At 39.6% G+C, this 22,087-nt stretch overlaps 1 protein-coding gene across 2 annotated transcripts in view; it reads right to left on the bottom strand.

Annotated features, from left to right (window-relative positions):
- Window positions 1-14,034: 14,034 nt before the first annotated feature.
- LOC119773288 (potassium/sodium hyperpolarization-activated cyclic nucleotide-gated channel 2-like) overlaps window positions 14,035-22,087 on the bottom strand; it is a 57,550-nt gene continuing 49,497 nt past the window's right edge. For both annotated transcript variants that reach the window (XM_038270231.1, XM_038270238.1), the window contains exon 8: window positions 14,035-21,552. In XM_038270231.1, the coding sequence (XP_038126159.1) occupies window positions 20,600-21,552 (953 nt within the window). In that variant the 3' untranslated portion in view covers window positions 14,035-20,599. The remainder of the gene's footprint in view (window positions 21,553-22,087) is intronic.

Genomic DNA, 22,087 nt, shown 5'->3' with positions numbered 1-22,087 from the left:
GACAGCCACACTTCTTTATATCTCTCTATTTATTCAGCTACACCACCCTGAAAGCAGTGTTGATCGTGACTGGTCTTTATTTTCCCAGAAAGCTCAGCAAGATCATGCAGTTAACACCCACTCCCTTCCTTACTCACCTCATTTATAATGCTGCAGCTTATCAGATGGAGGTGAAAAATGATCTATGTGATCACCCTATTTTATATGCAGATTAGATTGATGAACAACATAGAGACTGATGCACATAGGTTACAAAGTTTAGCAGATACATACAGTATAAATATGCACCAATGGAAATTTTGCTTAGGCATTTCTCCTAAACTGGAGTGCAACTTAAGAGCCCTGAACCATGTTTGAAATACAGACATTCATTTAAAATCTTTTTTTTTTTTTGTACTTTATGTGTTTACATTAATGCTGAGTCATTTCCGCAACTTTGTTATTTTATTTCCTTTTTTTAAGCATCTAAGCTAAAAAGTTGTGAAACATTCTCAGAACAGAAACTAAAACTAAAAGCTTTATTTCAGTTTGCTTGAAACGCCAGACCTGTCGAAAAACCAACATAACCAATTAGTGGTTAGTTTTACAGGGGTCCATTTCAGGTTTAATAAACTAAGATTCAAATCCGCAACTCTAAATTGATCTAGTCTAAAGTCGGGAACCCTGAGTTTTAGATTTTTCTCATCGACTGCTGTCAATTAGTTCAATCAAACCACTCAGAATTAAGCGCCCGCGCAACAACTATGGAAAACCATTATCAGTGGGGCACCAATTCAACGAGTCACCATGACAGCAGAGAACAGCAGGTGCTTATTTCAGCCCCCTAGAACTAGATATTTTAATGAAATGCAAAAAAAGGTAATATGTTTAAAAGACAAAGAAACAGCGCTACAGCTCAAAGGAGAGGAAGATGGCAAAGGAGAAGACGGTTGCTCGAGTTAATGCATAAATGTATTACATACATTTATTAAAAGTACATTCTTCTCTGTTGTTATATTTGTAGATCACTAAAATAAGATTCTTCCTGATCAAAATCGCTACATTATGCTTTAACAGATACCTGCCTTGTTGCCAACGTGGTATTGATAGAAGAAAGATCCCTTCGATATGAATCAGCCAGCCATATGAAAGATTCTGAGTGGAACTTTATTTACTATTTATTTTATTTCTTCTGGGTTCTGTTTGATATGATGAAACCCTCTAACTGAACAACAAAGTACAAAATCGTATTGTTCCCCTGTCAACAAAAGTAAAACATCCCTACTTCCCTAGCAAAACACTGCTTTCTCTTCCAGCTCTTACACTTAGACTAAAACTACTGCTAAATCAGAAGCAGGTAAATAAAATAACCAACTTATCTTATACAGCATAAGCAGCTGTTGCTTCCTCAGAAGAATCGGAATTGAGAATCAATAGCTGGTGGAAAGGAGACAAGAAATTAGAAGTGTAATTCCTTCACGATGACCATATAAACAAGGCCAATGATGTTGCCCAGTGTAGTAGAGCAGGACTTCTCCCTGGAGCCAGACCTGGGGTTGGAGTTTGTTGCCGAGCACCATCCACGAGTTGGCCAACCCCCTGCAGGCTAAGGGGATTTGACAGCAGTAAAAGGCAGGGCACTTGGCATCATGACCCCCTACACTATAGTCATACCTTCTGACCTTCAGCCACATGTCCTGGACACTTGGGTAAAGAGAGGGCTTTCCATTTATCACCACCTGGTGGTGAACTGGATATGCAGGAAGAGGAGGAAGCCAGACAAACTAAGCAGGCTGAAATACCTTGAACTACCAGACCTCTTAAAAGTCCAAAACAGCCAATTATGGTAATGATTATTTGTACTGCTCTTTAAGTACAACTGATTGTTCCACTTGTGTTTGCCAAAGACATACAAATGTGTTGTACACAGTGAATTACATAGTTCCACAATTGTATAGCCCTTGTTCCGAAACTGTCAAGTTTATTGCTGTGGATAAAAAAAGCTTATGATTAGACATTAACAGCCCCTGCTTGCCCCAGGCAATGAAGCTCTGTGTTTAGTTTAGAGCAAAAATGTAATGCAGTTGTCCAATCCAGAAAAAAAAAACACCAATACAATTCAACTCCTTATGTGTTGTTCAGCAGGGCTGGGACTCTCTGTTGTCTGGTTGCTTTACTGCCATTAATCATATCATCTTCAAGTGCAGCCCCCACCCTTCCTCTGGCGTTTAACTTCCTGAGGGCAATTTTCTTATTTAGCTTCATACCGCCATCCTTGTCCCTTTCCATCCATCTGCTTTCAGTGTGCCAATGCTGATTATAAATTAAATCACCATCCCCTGGTAGCCTAGACTTTTTTTTTCTTTTTTACAGCCATAATAGCATTTCTACTCCATATGAATTTTCCAGGAAGCAAGATCAGAATTTTACCTTTTGTATATCACAAACACTGCAGATTTCAACTCATTAAATCCTGCTGTATAGAGCTGTGCTATCTGGATAAGAAATATATCACAATATTTAAATAAATTGTTTGATCATTATCATTACAAAAATAACAAAATTATTTTTAATAATTATTAATTATTACAAAAATAAATAATAATAATAATAAAATATATATATAATAAAAACTATAAAACTCTCGCACCAAAGGCTCAAGAATAATCTGGCACTGATGACAGGGGAGCAAGCAGTCTAAATAGAAGCTGGAACCGGTGGAAATGATGAGCAATAATGAGAAAATGGGCGAAGCTAGGCAGGAGAATGAAAAGAGTATATACAGTAAGCCAATCATCTGCACCAAGATTGTGACAGAATTACATACATTCGCAACTGTGCTGCTTCCCCGAGAGGTCCTTCTATTAGAATACAGTTAAAGTATGCTCAGTCTTGAAGAGAAAGAGAGAGAGAGAAAAAAAATACTAACATGCACTGTATTAACATAAAACAAAAGACATTTCCCTACACTTTACCACCAATAATGCATAATGGTTTTGCAGTAAATGTGGTTTAACAACTTTAGAATTAAATGTAGCAGATTAAATAACCTTCTCATCACTCTAGAGAATATCTATCTATCTATCTATCTATCTATCTATCTATCTATCTATCTATCCATCCATCCATCTATCCATCCATCCATCCATCCATCCATCTATCCATCCATCCATCCATCCATCCATCCATCCATCCATCCATCCATCCATCCATCCATCCATCCATCCATCCATCCATCCATCCATCCATCCATCCATCCATCCATCCATCCTATTCTAAACATTTCAGGGCAGTTCTTTATATAAAAGAGATGAAAGGCATATTTCTATTTTTATTCCAGTCTATATATATGCAGTTTTTTTATTCATCTCTAACATAAAATACTCATGTTTGTGAAAAATCTTAAAAAGTTCAAGAATTAATACAAGAACTACTTCTTTTGCAAGGCAATGGAAGGAGAGAATCCATTGAAATAAAGGAGGATATGTGACTGAAACATTAACAGTGTAGGTTGCAGCACTGTCCCAGAGCTAAGCACACAACCTTTGCTGTATGTATTGTATTTGTTTGTCTTAGCAGGACTTTTAAAAGGTCTGTTTTCTCCAAGAGGATATAAAGAGAAGAGGGTGCTTATTGGACCTGAGGGGCCTTTGCGTGAAGATGATGGATGCTGAAAGGCCTTTCTTTATACTCCCGACAGTTAGACTGTCACTGCCATTCTCTCCCTAACCCTAAAACAATGCCCTGCTTAAGATGCTTCAACACAGAGACTTCAATTCTGTCTGAAACCATTTAAAGTCACTATCAGAATTTCTATTTGAGCAAAGAGTCCTGGATACAAAATTAAAAACCCCACAGCAGTATGTGATTGTGATTATAGTCACATAAATCAGAGTGACAGTGCAGCACAAACCATCTCCATTTACTAATGCCCAACAACAAGAGCAGAACCATCTTCACAACCAAGACTGCTTTGCTCAGTTAAAGATTTATGACAACATAAGCATTCATCTGTTCATAATTTACTGTTTTCTGTCACTTTCTCACTGATCCAATTTAATCCAACTAACTGGGTTGGTTCTTTTTACAGACATTAACATAAAAAAGATGTACAAAGCTTCCACCTCATTGCTACAATTTATTGGCAAAATCAGAAAAAAAGGGTCATATATTGTACCAAGTAAACAAACTCAAAATCTGGGGAAGCAGGCACATGAACTAACACAGCCAAAGTAGTAAATCCGTTAACAAAACACCAAACAAACAATAAGACTGTTGAGGGAAAACAACAGTATATCAGTCAAGGATCTGGTGCTGAACAGTGAATCACAGAGATTTAAAATTCTAAGGAGAGACTGCCCAAGTGAAAGCAGAGGATTAAATGAGAAAGAGTAAACAAGAGGTGACAAGGCAGTCCAGCGCCAAGATAAGGGTAGATGAGGACATCCAGGGTAGATAGAAGATGATATAACTTTTAAGACAAGATGCTGACTCAAATACTTTGTACATATTGTATATAACAGAAAGGCAGAGATCAAGTAAAACTGCAGATAAGTAACAGATAAAAACCCTAAATAGATCCAAAGTGCTAGGTGATTAATATAAAAAAATCAAGATCGTGTCACGATCTTGGCACTAATGATGGGATTATTAGTTAGTTTCTTCCACCTGCTTAGCTTTGCCCAGTTTTAATTTGCTCTCATCTGATTCACCTGTTCCAGTTCCTATTTAAGCTGCCTGTTTCCAGCCATCAGTGCCAGATTATTCGAGCCGAATGTGAGAGTTCTCTAGCGTAACTTTTTGTCTTTTGATTACCTTTTCCTGACATGTTTCTGTCTCTGGACTTCTGCGTTTGGTTTGCCCCTATTCCGGTTTGTTCCTACCTGTTCCTGTTTTCAGACTGCTGTTTTTGGATTTTGTCTGTCTTTTATATTTTTTAAAAACAAAGCGGAGTGTGTATGACGTCATCCGCGCGCGCCAGCCACCATTCATTCATCCTATCCGCTGAACTGCTGATAGTTTTACTCACATGGCTGGAAGATGTCTAGTGCTATTAACACAGATGATCTCGCTCTCGAAATGGTATAAGGGGTAGAACGTAGCCGCCTGTGGCGCGGCTGCCTGTCACAACTCCAGTCCGGGGCGCGGATGACGTCATACACACTCTGCTTTGTTTTTAAAAAAATTTAAATATAAAAAATATAACCTCGGATGTCTGGGGGACAGTGATTCGCCTACATGTTATGAATGCTGGCATACCATAAATAATACATTATGAACAGGTTAGTTTGTGCCTTCAACTCGTTGCCCATAGGAAGACGTTACTTGGATATAACAAAACCGAATATCTTCAGAACAGTTCCAAATGACCCAAATCTAATATGGCCATACAGATAAAGAACGCCATAGTCTAAAAAAGCAGTGTCATCCCCAATTGTGCATATCTTTCCATTTTATGTCAGTCACTAGACATGTATACCTCCTGTTTACCCGAGCCCACGAAGCCCCTTCTAATAACTGTCAATTGCCAAAACAGATCAGAATTTTTGCTGAGCCCCACCCTTTTATCTTTTATTTATTTATTTATTTATTTATTTATTTATTTATTTATTTATTTCATTTTCTTATTTATTTGTTTTTTCTATTCTTGGGTTTGATATTGTTTGTAGTCGCATATATAAAGATACATATGTATATATGTTGGATTTATTATATTCTTAAATAAAGAATGTTTAAAAAGAAAGAAAAAGAAAGCATGAAAAAGCTCAATAGTTCCTTCAAAAACTAAAAGTTTAAAGAAACTGTTGCTGCTTTTACCTGACAATCTGCTTTTTAAAAATATTATTTAAAATCTAAACAGAAACTTTTGTGCAAACACTTGATTGTCAAGGAAAAAGAAACTCCACTGGGTATCTTAATTTTAACCAATAAATTCTGTGCAATGACATGCTGCCATAGAAGATTGGGTAAGAACTGTATGCTGATGAGTTAATGAGAGCTTTGTGATGGGATGGTTAATATTTTTGTCTCTCACTTTGAGCGTGTGACAATGTGCAAATGTGTGAGCGTGTCTAGTTGGATGAATAGCCACAGTGTCACTGGGTGCAGACCTTGACAGAGCAGAACAGATGAGATGATTCAGAAGCAAAGCATTGTCCTGGCTCTCATCACTTCAGTTGGCAGCCCAGAGCAAATATTATCAGTGGAAGTGGATGATGGAGAAAAATTACAGAGTGGGGGCCTCCACTTCCTCCTGCAAAACAATCAGTGCTGAAAGACACTGCAGACTTGAGGAGATTAAATGTTTTGTTAACAAAACAAAGGGGTTGTTGGGGAAAAAGGGGTAACGTTATCATCCTTTATAGTTTGTCTTTTATTCTTCAATATGAGTCTTTCATGTTTTAGCATATGTCATTAATATATCTCAGTCTTGCATGTTTTTTTTGTCGTCCTCTGTAATTCTCCTAACTCTTTTGGGCAGAGTGGATGTTTTCTGGGTCACCTGTAATGGAAGGTGTATAGCAGTGAGTGCTGCTTAGACCCAGAAAGTCAGTCATGGGGTCCAGAGGAAAGATGCAGTTTCATCTTTCTCTTTTTTTCTTTGCTTGTTTTGTGACAGTTAGAGATAATCCCAGAAATGAATTGCTAACGGGAATCAATTAACTAAACCAGCCATGCGATATGATCAAAAGAATCACAAACTAAACACGCTTTTTTTCCATTCATAACATTATTCAGTGTGCAGATTCATACTGCAAGAAATTAGAAAGAGAAGTATCTCTTTCTGATATCACTGAGTTTTCAAGAATTAAATCAGAAGAATATCAAAAGGTCTCAGACATGGTTTCAACACTAGCTTGTTGGCTATTTATTCAGGCTACCATAGCAAGGAGTTAGAAATAATCAAATAAAAGGAAGCTAAAAGTATTACAGCTATATTGTTTAGTTTTATCCTGTTGAAGAGTTCGGCTCTGTCCGTCACAGATCATTGGTAGGTCATTTTTTGACTTGGGTGTGTTAAAGCAGAGATGGGTTTTAGACCTAAAAATTAAACGAAGGAAAGAGTATTTAATTTATCACAGTAGTTTTAGTGTTTATATAAAAAGGTTACGTAAAAATATTATATAAAAAACTATATATGTAGCAGCTGAGCTTGTTACTGTTAATGCCCTCTTCTTCCTCCTCATGCCCTAGGGCCATATGCCTATTGCATAATCAGATGTTGTAAACAAATGCACTTGATAAGAACTGCTTGTAAGATATTGCTATCTTAAAAAATAGACAATTTTTCCATTTTCCATAGTTACATCATAATCCAAATTTAAATGTGTTTTAGCAGACAATTGCTAACTAAAGGTTCTAATCTCCTATAAGACATCTGAATAAGATCACGACTAACTAAAGATTTTTTTCAGTATTTTTTTTTTATCGAAATGACAAAGCTTATAGAGAACCATGCAAGCTTCTTGTCTCCCGTTGTAGGTCTTTCTCTTGATCACTTCAGCTTGGTGCACTTCTCACTTCCTCCTCAGTCCAATGTCCTGCAAACTGTGATGTGACAGAGGCTGCCTGTGGCTATAAGATGATTTTTTTTTATATCTATTTGCTGTCATACTTGCTGACTCATTCATAGACAGAGCTTGGACCAAATGTTAATCCTGACGCTCAGAGTTGAGCCGTGTTCCCTGGATTATTACTGGAGCAGAAAGACATGGCTAGATAATCTTGTGTTTAGAGGAAATAATGGCGAGTTAAGGGTTAAAATATATGCTTTTTTGTAGGTGCACAGTCAGTTGTGTCAAAATGTTCACATGTCTAGATATCAAATTGTTCTCTGCAAATCAGAACCAATCTACAGTTGATTTAGAACCAAAAATAAAGCTAACAAAAAGTTTGCATTCCCTATGCACATACTAATTTGTCTAATAACACAAACAAAGGCTACTATGTCTGTGTTGCCAGAGAAGTCCCAACTTGAAAGGATTAGCTGGATTTTAATCAGCAAAAAAATTTAATGTTTAGTAACCATCCATATTTAGATTATTAATATTTCTTTGTAAATAAGGATTGTGCTTTAGTACAGTAATAATAGCTTTTGGTGTGTCTGTGTTCATTCTTTCTCTGAAATTATTTGTTGGTAATAAATAAAGGCAAAAGTCTACGACAACGACCAGGACTACAGAGAGGAGGTGGAGAAGATGGAGGACTGGTGCAGAGACAACAACCTGACCCTGAATGTGGAGAAAACAAAGGATATCATCGTCAACTTCAGGAAGAACAGGCCTAACCACGCTCCACTGCTCATCAACAGCTCAGCAGTAGAGGTGGTGAGCAGCACCAAATTCCTGGTGGTGCAAATCACAGACAATCTCACCTGGACTGTAAAAACCACCTCACTGCTCAAAAAGGCACAAAAACGCATGTAGTTCCTGAGGAGGATGAGGAGAGCCCACCTGCACCCTCTCATCCTCGCAAACTTCTACAGAAGCACAATACAGAGCGTTCTGACCAGCTTTCTCACTGTGTGGTGTGGAGGCTGCAACATCGCAGACTGGAAGAAGGTGAGGAGAGTAGTAAGAACAGCAGAAAGGATCATCGGGGCTCCTCTTCCCTCCATAAAAGACATTTCAATCTGAAAAACTCACACAAAAAGAAAAGACAATTAGAAGAAATGTGTTGATACAATTACAGTCTTGATAGATATGCATGAACAGGAGCAAAGAATAGGGCTGTTTCCCCCTAGGCCTGAAACTGGTGGTGGAGTGGAGATAGATGAAGTTGGTCAGTCTGTAGACTGCTGATTAGCGAGAAGGAATGCTGAGCTTTATGGGGAGATTCAGTGAACTGTGTGAGCTGATACTAGAGCTTCACTCAGGGTCCTGGAAGATGGAAGTCCATGATGAGCAAGCAACCTGTCCATGATGAGCAAGCATGGAGTGACAGTGGAGAGGAAAAACTCCCCATTGGGAAGAAACCTCTGGCAGAACCAGGCTCAACATGGCAGTCTTCTGCCGGACCGGTTGAAATGAGACGCACAATGCAGAAAGATTCCTGGAGTAATGAGCTCTGATAAAGTTTCAGCAAATGATGGTGGAGGGGGGGCTGGAGGTGGGTTAAAACGGGGTCATCAGAATGAAGCCACATAGCACAACCAGGCAGCAGACAAGTTGATGATCGGAGGCCTTTTAAGATGAGCTTTGGATGCCGATTGGCTTTCATAGGGGTGAAGTTCAAAGTTGATTGGCTGTGTCGTTGGTGGATGAGGGAGAGCAATTTCTTTAGTTGAACTTCCGCCTAGGCTCCATTTCATCCCAGCACTGCATGTCCAGAACCAGTTACATTATAAATGACCCCTAAAAAAATATTTTTTTTAAAATGGCCGCCCTCTGGGAATAGGCTTTGATGCATCTGATGCAGGTCCAGCAGATTCCAAAACAGCTTCTTCCCCACTGCCATTAGACTGCTGAATGTTGAATAAAACGAAGGGAAAAAAAGCTGAATATTGGAAAAACTGTAAATCATATCTCAGTCTTATGTTTACCTCTGATCACCATATTTACATTTTTATCACTGCTGCACTTTAAGAAATGTAAATGTCTTGAGGGCTGTACTGAACAAATTTTGTTTTGTATACACCCTGTGTATACAAAATAACAAGTTTGCCAAAGTCTAAAAATAGTTTAAGTCTCAATCAAAGTAATTTCATCACTGATTCATGTCGTTTAAGGATTGTGATTCCCATCTTAATTCAAATCAGTCAGCCAGGTAATTTATGGTCTCAATGATTACTGAGAATTCTGGGTTATTAAATAAATAAACGTTTGTGCATCCAACATTTCTATCTAAGTTCTCTAAACTTAAATAATCAATCAATAAATTAAAACTGGAGTGAGATTAAGAATGAGCTGTTTGGTAGAGCTGAGGGAGTTTTAATCAGTCTCATCTACACTCTACAGTATTGCTCCATCTTTATGTTTTCCCTACAACTGTGGCAAGGAGAGGAAAAAAGCTTTCCAAAATTATAAGAAGCATTGTTAAAATACCAAAAAATGAACATGAATCACCTTATCTTTTATTTACTATCTTAATAATGTAGTTATTAGTGCAGCTGACATAGACTCAGAGACCACCAGCAGATAAAATTTAGCTTTAATTTTACTAAAATTCCTTGATAGGGATAGTTGATGCATGCTTGCAATTGGGTCGCTACAGTAGGCTATTTTAATATCAATAGACTATCACTAGTAGAAGTAATGGTGAACATTTGTGTTTTAAATTCAATTAAACACTGCAGTATCATGAAACCATTATATATTTTTTAAGTGTATCATAGCCTTTGTATTTTATACAGGTATACTGTATGTTTATTCAACACAGAATGAGCCTACAAAGCCTAGACAGGAAAGTTCTTTCCTGTGCTAACTAAAGCATGTTGACCCCTCCACCTTGCGAGCCACCTTATAATTCAGCCTGAAATGAAAAACCCAATCATTTTACCTTGGCAAGGGATTATAATCTGCACCTGGTAGTCATAAAAGCTGAAGCTGCAGATTTTGCACCGTGAGACCAGAATAGAAAGGTGAAAGGTTGATGAAGAGTAAGTGTGTCAGACTGCATGGGCAAAGTGTAAGAAGATGGATGCAAAGGGACAATGATACCAGTAAGGAGCTAAATAAGCAAATTGCCCTCTAGAGGTACACAGCCAAGGGGGTACTACACTTGATGCTGATATGATTAATTGAAGTAGGACAGCCAGGGACAAAACAGAGCGCCAGCAATGCAGAGGAATTGAGGTAGAGGGCAATCCTCGGCCCTATATTAATAAGGATGAAACTATTTGCACAAACTCATATAGTTTCACATCATAGCTTGGTGTAGTATGCGCCTGCAGCCACTATCAGTACATTGCTTGCTTCCTCTTTGAATTACAATGAAACAGAAAGAGAGAGTGTGTGCGTGGGGCGGGGGAATGGGGGGGTGGAGAGAGGACATCATGTCACGTCAGGGTAAAATTACGGACACGCACTGCGGATGGCCTCACCCACATTAGTACAAGCTGTATGAAGACCTGAGGAGGTAACCCAAATGGTGTAAAGCTCTGTGTCAAAATCTTACCTTGCATGTAATTTTAATCTCTCTATCTGAGTCTGCAATGCATAATCAGAGAGGATCTAGACAGCTGTGTGTGCGTGCATGTGCACTTGTGAAGGAACCGATGCAGACACAGAGCAAGTGGGTGGGTGCTGCTCCCAGGCTGCTACTTTGTCCTTGGACTGCCCTTAACTCTGGTGCATGCACAAAATCACCAGTCCATGCGTCCTCTCTGTTTCAGAGAAATATAAAAATTGGGACTTTCTTGTGTCTGTGAACCCACTTGGGGACAAAAAAATGTCCTCTCATATTCCTGCGCAGTGCTGTAAGTTGACGTGCTCATGAGCACAAAAGAGAAAGCTGTTAGTCTGTGCTCAGACATCTCATCAGGGATGCAGCGGAGCCCCTGTCTGCAGAGCGAAAGAGAAGAAGATCTCATCTGATGAGGGGGGCAAAGAGGGTGTAAGGGGTGAGCAGCAACGAAGTGTGTGTCTGTTCACATGTTTATTGTTATTAATTCCATAAAGTATACTGCCTTGCTAAAGTTTTCAAATGGAAGGTCTAAAGTTAAATTTACAAAATTAATATTAACCAGAGTTTTATGTCTAAAGTGCAACAATGCATATCGTGAAGTCATAGGGAGATGATTCATATTTTTTCTAGATGAAATTGTGAAATGTGTGGCATGTGCTTGAATCTAGTCCCCCTGAGTCATCACTTTGCACAATCAGTTATCAGTGCAATAACTCCTGCAAGTCTTAAGGGCTATACCTCGACCAGCTTTGCACATCTAAAGACCCAAATGTATTCACCGTAAATTGTCTTTTAAATCTAGGTTTGGACTTTAGTTGGGCCCAGTCCAACACATGAATATGTCACTATTCCATTGTATCTGGCTTTATGTTGAGGGCCATCGTTCTGCTGCAGTTCTCCAGTCTTAAGGTGCGTTTACAATGGATGCAAATTATGAGGCTGTAATAAATGTTTAACATGTTATCCCAATGTAGATGAGGGCTCTGGAGCGCAGCATGGCAGAGCGAAGTGAAGGTCATGAATTGGGTTTTGGCCACCACCCTGAACTTTTGTTTAAATTTGCAACGCAAAAACAAATCAGGTGCTAGATGTTGCTGTGACCTAGGGGGAAGTAGGCAGCGGATACAAAATCTTTTTGAATCAAAATGGAAGATAGAGAAAATTATGTTGGCAATAGATGTAGTAGGGAAACCACTGAAGAGGTTTGTGGAGGGCTTTTTAAAAAGGCAGTGTTAATTTAGGCCTAGAAGGACTGTTCATTGTCCTCCCTTAACTCTAGCTCAGGAACGGCTACTCTAATAAAGAGTTTCCTTTAATGGGCCGGCTTACAATTATGCTATACTGATTAATTTAAGAGTGCTCTATGACATGTTCAAAGCTTGGTGTATATTTTTATTTTCTAACCTGTATTCTCCAATGGATTCTCTGTAAATGTGTAACTGCTTCCAGATTCCATTTTTCCTTCCCAATTAAAATTTTTGAACAACTGTTCAAAAAGGCTGCACAGTGGCACAGTTTTTAACACTGTTGCCTCACAGCAAGTAGGTTCAGTTCCTGCCCTTGTGTTGTTCTGCTTAGAAATTCCACGACTCTTACCAGGTACTCTTGTTTTCTCCCACGGTCCAAATGTCATGATCTTGGCGCTGATGACTGGCCTGATTGTTCATTCGCTTCACCTGCTTAGCTCCGCCTGTTTTCTCACTACTATTCATCTTATCCATCTGCTCCAGCTTCTATTTAACCAGCCCACTAGTCATCAGTGCAAGATTTTTCTCAAGCCAGTGGTAGAGTGTTACCTTAGTGTTTCTGATTACCTGATCCTGACCTGTTATGCCACTGAGCCTGTCTGTTCCCATCTGATTTGTTTGCCTGACCTATTTATGTACTCCTGCAGGATTCTGTCTGTTTGCTGAACTTGGAGCTGCTTCCTGTCACCAACCTGGATTTCCCTTTAGAACATCTTCAGACTTCTGATCTCCTTGTTCTGAATCCTGCGTATATCTTGACACCAGCTTTTGCTTCGCCCTCTGGATTACCTGCTTGTTTGCCCACTGGGACTACAGTGTCTGAGACACTATGGGTGGTGTCCACCGCATCTTGTTGTCAGCCAGCCGGCTGGAATCAACCTTCTTCTCTGGGCACGGACTGAACTATAAAAATAGGTGAGTGACTCACCCGTTCATAATCATTCGCCATCAGATTAACGTGGTCACTAACCAGTGCTTTCCTCCTGCAGAGGTTCCTGCCTTAGACATCCTCACTGTAACTGCAGATGCTTGTTTTTTAATAAACGCTTTTTGGATTATTCGACTGTCTCTCTGCCTTGAGTACTGGATCCCCTGTTTTGAGCCCTGACACCAAAAACATGACTGTTTGGTTAATCGGTATCTTTGCGTCCTGTCTGGCTATGTGGCAATAAGAATAATTGTTGTGATGCCAAAAAGAGCCCAAAATATTTTACTTTGACAAGTGGAGCAGTACAGCTATCGCCATAGTGTTCTGCTTGATTTATGCATGTAAATAGCTTTATTATATTTCATGCAGGGAATATTACATATTATATGGACACTGCAATGGGAAAGTAGAACAGGAAAGGAAAAAGTCGGCATCTCTAAATTGCATGTGTGTGTGTGTGCATGGTTGTATGTCTATGTGTTGCCCTGCAATTCAATCGGGAACTGTCCAGTGTGTACCATGCCTGTGGCGATGGACTAAAGGAGATAGGCATCAGCCCCCCTGTCACCCTGAAGGATAAGAATATTTCCAGAGTGTTTTTAAGAATCATATAACATGTAAATAAAATGCTAATAGTTGTAGCTTAATTTTTTTTTTAATATTTACTCAGCACTGTATGTAAATTGTCTCACATGCTGAAAAAACTTCAGAATACCAACAAAAACACAGACAAAAAAAAACTTCCACACTCGAGGATAAGTATGCCAATGCGCTCATCTTTTTATTGCACAACAAGGTATTTTATGTCTGTTTATTGATGCTGAAACAACATTGCCACTGACTGACAGACCAGCTATTGAGATAAACCAGGGTGTGGCTCTGTGCTGTTGGTCAACAGAGGTGGTGGACAAGACAGCCTTTTGAACACAGGACCAAATCAGTCCATCACCCCAGCCACTAGCATAGCAGTCCATTCTGGAGAGATTGGAATCCAACACAGATTTACTAAAGACCCCCTCATCCTTTTTGACTAATTTGGTAGTGCTGTGGCTGGGGCTTAGGACTGAGTTGTCACTGAAATATAAACATTAACTTAAAACAGGGTTAGTCAATTAATACTTGAACCTTTTTGTTTTTTGTATAAGCAGAAGCCGAGCACAGCCTGAGATGTTTGCAGACTGGCTTTCATAGAGAGGAGACGTGCTGTTTTAGAGATCTGTGCTGTCGTCTACATGGTGCTGGTAAAGTGTGTCTGGATCCCCACACTGAGCCGTTCGTGCAGGCTCAGGAATGCTACTAAGTCTAGGATGTGCTAGAGTCAATTCTATAGAGCATTTCAATATAGTTTTTTATTTCTAAAACAATTGCAGTTGAGACCATTTAGCAATGATTTCTTTGTTATTATTTGTGCTGGCATTTCTCAGCTTCATGTGGGCTTCAACCCCCTAAATGGCATCATATTCTCAAGTGGGACCAACATTATAGAAGGAAAGGCACAGGAACACGCACACATACAAACTCAAGCACACAGAGTCCTGAAGCAGAGAGAAGGCTTAGGTAAGTTAAGCAGGCTACAGTAGCTACGACACAAAAGTTAAACTTTAAGACAAAAAAAAAAAAAAATCATTGTACAGTAGTTGGTACACAGCAATTTTCTAGATTTGAAGGTCCCACAACAATCATACACAGAACTCTGCTAAAAATGAGAAAAATACAGGCATGCACTCTGCTTTATCTGCCAGCTAACTCATCTGGGAGTCATGTTTAAGACTTGCTGTGGCTCAAGAGCTAGACTTAGTCTTGGAGATGATTATTTTTCCCTGTAACAGCCAACACCAGATCAGTGTGCAGCCGGCATCAATGTGAAAAGCTGCGCGACGGCAAAATCTGATGATTTTCCAGCATATGCACAGCCTATTGTTTTGTTCATTTTTTTGTCTTTTTTTTTGTTGCTGTTTGTTTTGTTTTCATATTTTGTGCAAACATTAGCACTGTTTTCCTTGTTAACTTCTGCTGTTTTTGGCTCAAGCAGATTTCCTATGCTAACATCTAGACTGTTGCTATCCACCAGGAGCTAACCCTCTCACTTTAGAAATGATGCGTATATAGCAGGTTGTGGTGAAACCCCGAGAGGGTGCCCCACATCTCTGTGTATACCATATGTACAGAACATGAACGTACAGAGTACAGCGCGCATGGTGTTGGAAGGTTCAACCCAACATAAAATGTGCAATTTTGTGTTTCCCTTATCAGGGAAAATTATATATACTGACATTGTCATTATAATTTAGCAATACTAGTCATCTAATGGTTTGTACATATATTGCAAGTTGGAAATAAAAACACATGTTTGCATTTTTACAGGCACATACATACCACAAAATAGACTATGTGGAAACTAGATGTACTAGGCACAAGGTATATACAGTCCATGTGCAGAGGGCACATTGTTAATATAAACGATAGAACTACACCCAAATTAAACAGACTGATAAATCAGAGAGAACAGACAAACTTAAGACCCTGATTTGCTAACAAATCAACACCAAGGCATTCAGTACCCTTAACATCTGGTACAGCAAGAGTGAGAGGCTTGAAGCTTTGAGATTCTCAATAATTGTCAGTCAGTGCCAAACAGATGTGAAGGAATTCATTCCCTCTTCACAGCAAAGTCCAGAAGAAGAATTATTAAACGATCATGCTTTGAACCCGCTTGCCATTAGGCTAACACAGCACACATGTCTCTACGGCAGCTTGATGCCAACACACTGAACAACTCGTGAGACAAACACAAAAACAGATAAACTGGCAGTGTGTGCTTGGCCAGAGCTGTATCAGGCCCACGGCTGAGGGTTCAAACTGAGGGGAGCCGTTCAGAGTTTCTCAAATGCCATTCTTTGATTGGGAGGGAATTACACACTACATGTAGATGCAATGAAACAGAGACGGTGCCTGATATTGCCTGAAACATTAGCTCTTTAATTCTCCATTCATCTTGCTCTCGCCGACTGTGGACTCATTCAGATATCTGCACAGTCTTGATAGCAGCTTAACAGGGCAAACTCTGGTATTAGCAAAAAGAAATAAGGGGAAGGACCAATTAATCAGACAGAACAGTACTGAAGCGCACATAACACTACTTTAGATAGACTTCATTCAGAACAGGGTTGGTGTATACTTTTCCCATAGGAAAAAAAATCTATTCATAGTTCATGTTTCACTGATAAGTTGGGGAAATTGTTTTATGACTCCGGTAAAACACAAATAACGCAGGCTTTTCTGTGAAACAGAGAAGGTGTCTGTTCCACTCCTCTTTAATTTAAAAGGTGATTCATTACATTCAAAGGAAAATTTCAAGCTTTTGCTTCAGTTTTGATGATTATAGCTTGTTGCTAATCAAAACGAATAATTCAGTCTCTCAGAAATGTATGACACATAAGATGGATGACTTAGAAAGCATGTGTCAATAACACCCTTCAAGAGCTGTAAACCACCAAAAGTCACTGTTAAAACAGTTGACTGTGTGGGAAATTATGACCATGCCTATCAATTGAAAGTTGAGTGGGGGAAAAAATGAGGTAGCGAGTGGTGCCACTACCAGTGCCAGAGACAATTCTAAAGAAAACCCCATTCAAGATTTGAATTTTACAGGCTTGGACCAGGTCTAGACTCTGTGATGCAGATGACACTAGTTATGATAGAAACTTTCTTTATTCCCCAGGAGGAATTGTCATATGCATAGGCACCAAACACAAATGCATTAATTTCAGGGCCTCAAGAGCCACCACATAGACACATATCCTGGAGATTGACTAAAAAATGTTTATTTCCTCTTTAACGTCCTGACCCAGAGATATCAAAGACGCTCTGTGCTATGTGGCTCTGAGTTCTTTTATCTTGAAGGAATGGGGCGACAGTAGCATCGGATGTAGGAGTTTGCTCTGAAATCGAAGGATTGACGGTTCAAGCCCCGGGTCCGACTTTTTTTGTCGTTGTGACCTTGGGCAAGACACTTCACTTTCATTGTCACAGTGAGCACCAGGGCAGCTGTGGCTACAATGTAGCTTGCCACCATCAGTGTGTCCATGAATGGGTGAATAACTGAATGTAGTGTAAAGCGCTTTGGTCAAGTCTCCTGACTTGAAAAAGCGCTATATAAGTACATACCATTTACCATGGAATTGACAAAACAAAGTCTGGAGGAATAGTTGAATAGGCACGAAATCCAATTTTTTTGCAGTTCAAGATGAAGTGTCCATAATCTGATGAGCCATTTCATCTGCAGGTGACTTGGAACCTGCCTATATTAACAATACAAATCAATACCCGTTCAATGACCTTGGTTTTACTGGTCTTGATAGACCAGCACAGTGCCCTGACCTGAACTCCACAGAAAATCTATTTTTTAGAGGAGGACAAAAGACACAACAACACAAGAAAAGACATGTTATTAAACATGGCTTCCTTGAAATCCGCAGATCCAAATGCTGACCACTTCCATATGCTGAACTGAGGCAAATATACATTAAAAAATGACTCTGAAACAAATATATCATGCTGAAAGAGCACAGTACAATGAAAGGCTTTGTTTTAGCAGACTGATTTTTATGTATTAACATCCATTATGTTGGTCCCTAAATCATTTTCAAATTCTCCAAGAAATAAAATTTCAGGTTTTTATTAGCTTGAAGCTATAATCATCAAAATTGTGGGAAATGTTTCATTCTGCAAGTTTCAGTTTTTTATTTAAATTACTCAAATAATTTACTTTTGGATCACATTTGATTTTATTGAGATGGAGATGTATAACAATGACCTAGGGTTCACAAGCCTGAGAATGAAGCCCTTGGATAAACACAATCACCAACTCATATTTTTTTTTTAACAACTCAAAGTGAAAGATCAAGAACCTTAGGCAGTAAAGCTGACAACAATCTTAGGGTTATTAATTCCCATTTCTATGCCAATTTGAATCAACCAGGGTGTTAAAATCAACAAGCTCAAAATATGGAAATAGACATGTCTACATAAATCAATGGAGAGCCACATTGTGGCAATCAATACATCTCTGTGGAAAGGTAGTAACCTGAGTGAAATGTACATCAGATAGATTTACAGTTTGGCTCTGGATCGATATCAGACCAGAAAAACTTGGCCACTGTGTTTATTTAACACAATGAACCAGCTGCCTATTTACCCCAATTGAATTCACCTTTATTTTGTCTTTACAGTTTAACCAGATAACGGGTCCAGAAGAAGTGCGACAACAGTTTTAAGAGAACAGAGCATTGATTTTGTTTTTGATTACAAGATCATAGTGCAACACAAGGTGCTTAGGTGGTTGTCCTCATTTCTCACTTTGCACAGAGAGATTCCAGCATACTCTCATTCATGCCCATTTCAGCAATTCTTTAAAACCTCTCCTTTAAATATTCATTAATGGGGATGGGGGTAGTATAAATGGTAAATACAGCAATCCCTAACCCAAATAACATAAAAAAGGCTTTAAAAAAAAGATCACACAGACACTCAGCATCTCATACACCAATGCCCAGCCCCCCCTTGCATCACAAAATCCTCTGTCCCTTTATTTACATGGCAGTTAAAACGGATTACCTATCTTCCTTCTCGTATGGCATACATTCAGCAGTAGAAGGAGTTTTAGGATGAACAGGATCAGGATGTTTCGAATAAATATTATCAAAGCCTCGACATATTCTCACACTTTCAACCAAAATTTACCTGTGGACCTGCAAGCGGAGACATTCACCAAAGTTTTAGGTGACTTTTTTACAACTAAGGCTTCTGTACCCCATAATGGCCACCCCTACACTTTTCAACATTTGAAAAATGCTTTTCGGGTGACATTTCCTTTTGATGGTCTGATTTGCTGACTCAGGTGGACTCCATTCCGTGTCTTTAAACCAGTGGCAAGCATTCAGATGAGAGTGTTTCGTTTTCAACACAAAAATAATACAGCAACATACCCTTTCATTCCCTCACACATTTTTGGTTAAGGTAACAACATGGTCACTGGATTACAATACCTCAAGTTTAGCCACAATAGCTGCTGGATTCTTTAAGATTTCACATTAAAAATCAAACAAAAAAAATACATACAGAAACAAGTTCACTTTCCTGTACAGAATAAGTATAGATATTCATATTTATATATATATTTATATATATAGGCGGGGTAGAGTATTGCAGAATTATATTGCATGTGTTAATCATTTAACCTAGACAGAAACAAGCAAGTATACAGTATGGGTTGTTCCCAAATGCCTCCTTTCAGTAAAGCTCAGATTATTAAACCATCTTTGCCTTTTGGGTTACAATCAGTATGTTGAAAAAACAGCTGACCTCTTTCCAGATGATTAATGAAAACAGGGCAGTGCCACCGTCAGCATGTCTAAACAGTCATACTTGACGACGTTGTAGAGTGCATGAGTCCCTTCTGTGAAAAATTGAACCAGAACGTATCAACAAAATCTCTCTTGCACGTGCACACACACAGGCACACGCACACGGAGGACACACACAAATATGCATACACACAAACGAAATATATGGCTTCTAACGTTGAATCAAGGCAGTTAAATAAATGGCGTTTTCTTCTATGTTTCTTTTTTAGTTGATACAGACACGACCAGACTTGGTGTTCAAGCTCAACTTTGGTTTTGGGTAGATACAATGGATATAATGTTCCTCACTTTTTTCGTCAACTATATACACAATGATGTAAGATCGACCAGCGGTCTAAAACACTAACTCCACTACAAGTTTAAACAATATGAAGATGTTGCTTTGCTACGACAGCTTATACCAAAAAAAAAATGACAATTAAAACACCTTGAACGCTTAAAATGTAATTGTCATTTGACCTCAAGTCCCTGATTTTCATTTTTGAGTCAAGCTCCTGCTAGATTGCATTGCATGGATTCTACACAGTATGTAATTGGTACATTAATCACACTTTTCGTCATATCTTTACAGGAAAGACAGCGATATGCAGTAGGTGTTTGGAAGCAGAGTGAAAGGGGTGATACTAAGACTAAAGGTGCTGGCACAGCAGACCAGACAAGTTCAACCTTAATTTTATATACTAGTATAATCATAGTGACTCCCCATAGCCAAAGTATTGTAATACTTTGAGCAGCTCTTTTCTTTCTACTGACTCCAGCACACAGTGCATCCAGGTTGAATGACTGGTGGCACTGGTAGTAGCTGATTGGTCACAAGCGGAATGATCAGCTGAACTGACCTTAACCAAACAGATTCTCCTACAAAAAAAAGGCCTCTCTACTGAACTCCACTAGGGTCACAAGTTGGAAGACAGCCGGGATCTGGCAGAGTCTAGCTCCGGAAGGCTGACAATCGAATCTTTCTTGAGAACTCCAGAGTCTGGAGGTCCTGGTCCAGCAGCTGCTGCTACTGCCCCCACTCCAGTAGGTCCACCTGGAGGAGGTGTGGAGGCAAAGGCCACCCTCTGCTGGGCTCCAGTCGATCTCCCCACACCTGAGGGTCCCGGTAGGTTGTGGTGAGGGGGTTGTTGGGGGCCAATGGAGGAGTTGGAAGTGCGGGTTGAAGGTGGGGGACTAGGGGCTGCAGAGGAAGCCTGTGGTGTTCCTTCCTGGGGGAGTGAAGGTTGGGAGGCAGACAGGGCTCGGGTGTCCTGACTCAAACTACCTGCATGAAGGGAGTGGGTACTCTTGTATGAGACAGGCCTTTGCTGTGTGGTCTGCGTGGGGCTGGGTGCATGATGCTGGACAAGGGAAAGCTGAGACCCAGATGGTCCTACACTTGCCATGTACTGAAAAGTCCGTCCGGTAGCTGTAAGCGGGCTTTGGACTGGGGGGCTTGAAATAGCAGATCCAAATGCCCCTCCAAATGTTTGGGGAGGTTGAGACTGCAGAGGAGACATTGAGACTGGACTAGATAAGTTCTGCATCACCTGGAACCTTCGCACCATACGTGGAGATTGCAAAGTCCCAGGACCCACCAAAGGACTTGCCATCTGAGGGCAGAAACTCATTGCCACAGCTTGCTGGAGGGTGGCAATTGCGGAGCCTGTCTGAGGCTGTCCTGGAGGAGCAAAGATCCCACCTATAGTTGGGGTCATAGACATGGCCCTTGGCCGCTGCAGATCCACCAGTTTCACCATCTCCCGGTCATACTTGACTATTTCCTGGATCATCTCGTTTTCTCTATTGTTAAATACGCCAGAATTGAGATCATGCTGAACTTTGTGCATCAGGATTGAGTTCTTTTTACCTACAGCAAGAAAAAAATGGCAGTGTTAGAGAATGCAAAGAACCATACAGAAGGAATAAAAAAGATGAACAAAACATAAAAACAAGCATATCAAATATTTCAAAGAAAATACATCAGAAGTTTTATAGAGGGTGTGATGCCCTTCACACCAGGCACATCCTCTGTAGGAACAGGTCCTGGGGAAAGTATTTGTGTCACTCTGCACCATCGTATACTATTACAGTGTCCTATGTCCTTTTAAGAGAACAATGCCAATAATTTTACTCTTCTATCTAACGAGATTCTGCAATGAGGAAATAAGCTTCTGCCCTCAGATGACAACCTGAAATTATTATATTTCTAAGCATCAAGTTCATATATGAGGGTTGTTCTTATCTCAATTTTATATATGAGATTGATTAATGGTATTAGGATTACGATATGACAGTTAGTGTAATATGTTATGTCTTGATTGTACACTCAGTTAAGCTCCCCTGAAGCACATGCACTAGTTTATGCTTTTTAAAATTCTGTATGCCAAACCCAGTGAATTTAC

This window comes from Cyprinodon tularosa, unplaced genomic scaffold (genome assembly GCF_016077235.1).
Source record: "Cyprinodon tularosa strain WSP-4 unplaced genomic scaffold, ASM1607723v1 ctg12, whole genome shotgun sequence".
In the NCBI taxonomy this organism is placed as follows: domain Eukaryota; kingdom Metazoa; phylum Chordata; class Actinopteri; order Cyprinodontiformes; family Cyprinodontidae; genus Cyprinodon; species Cyprinodon tularosa.
Note: the sequence above shows the minus strand (reverse complement) of the source record. Positions and strands in the feature narration are given on the sequence as shown.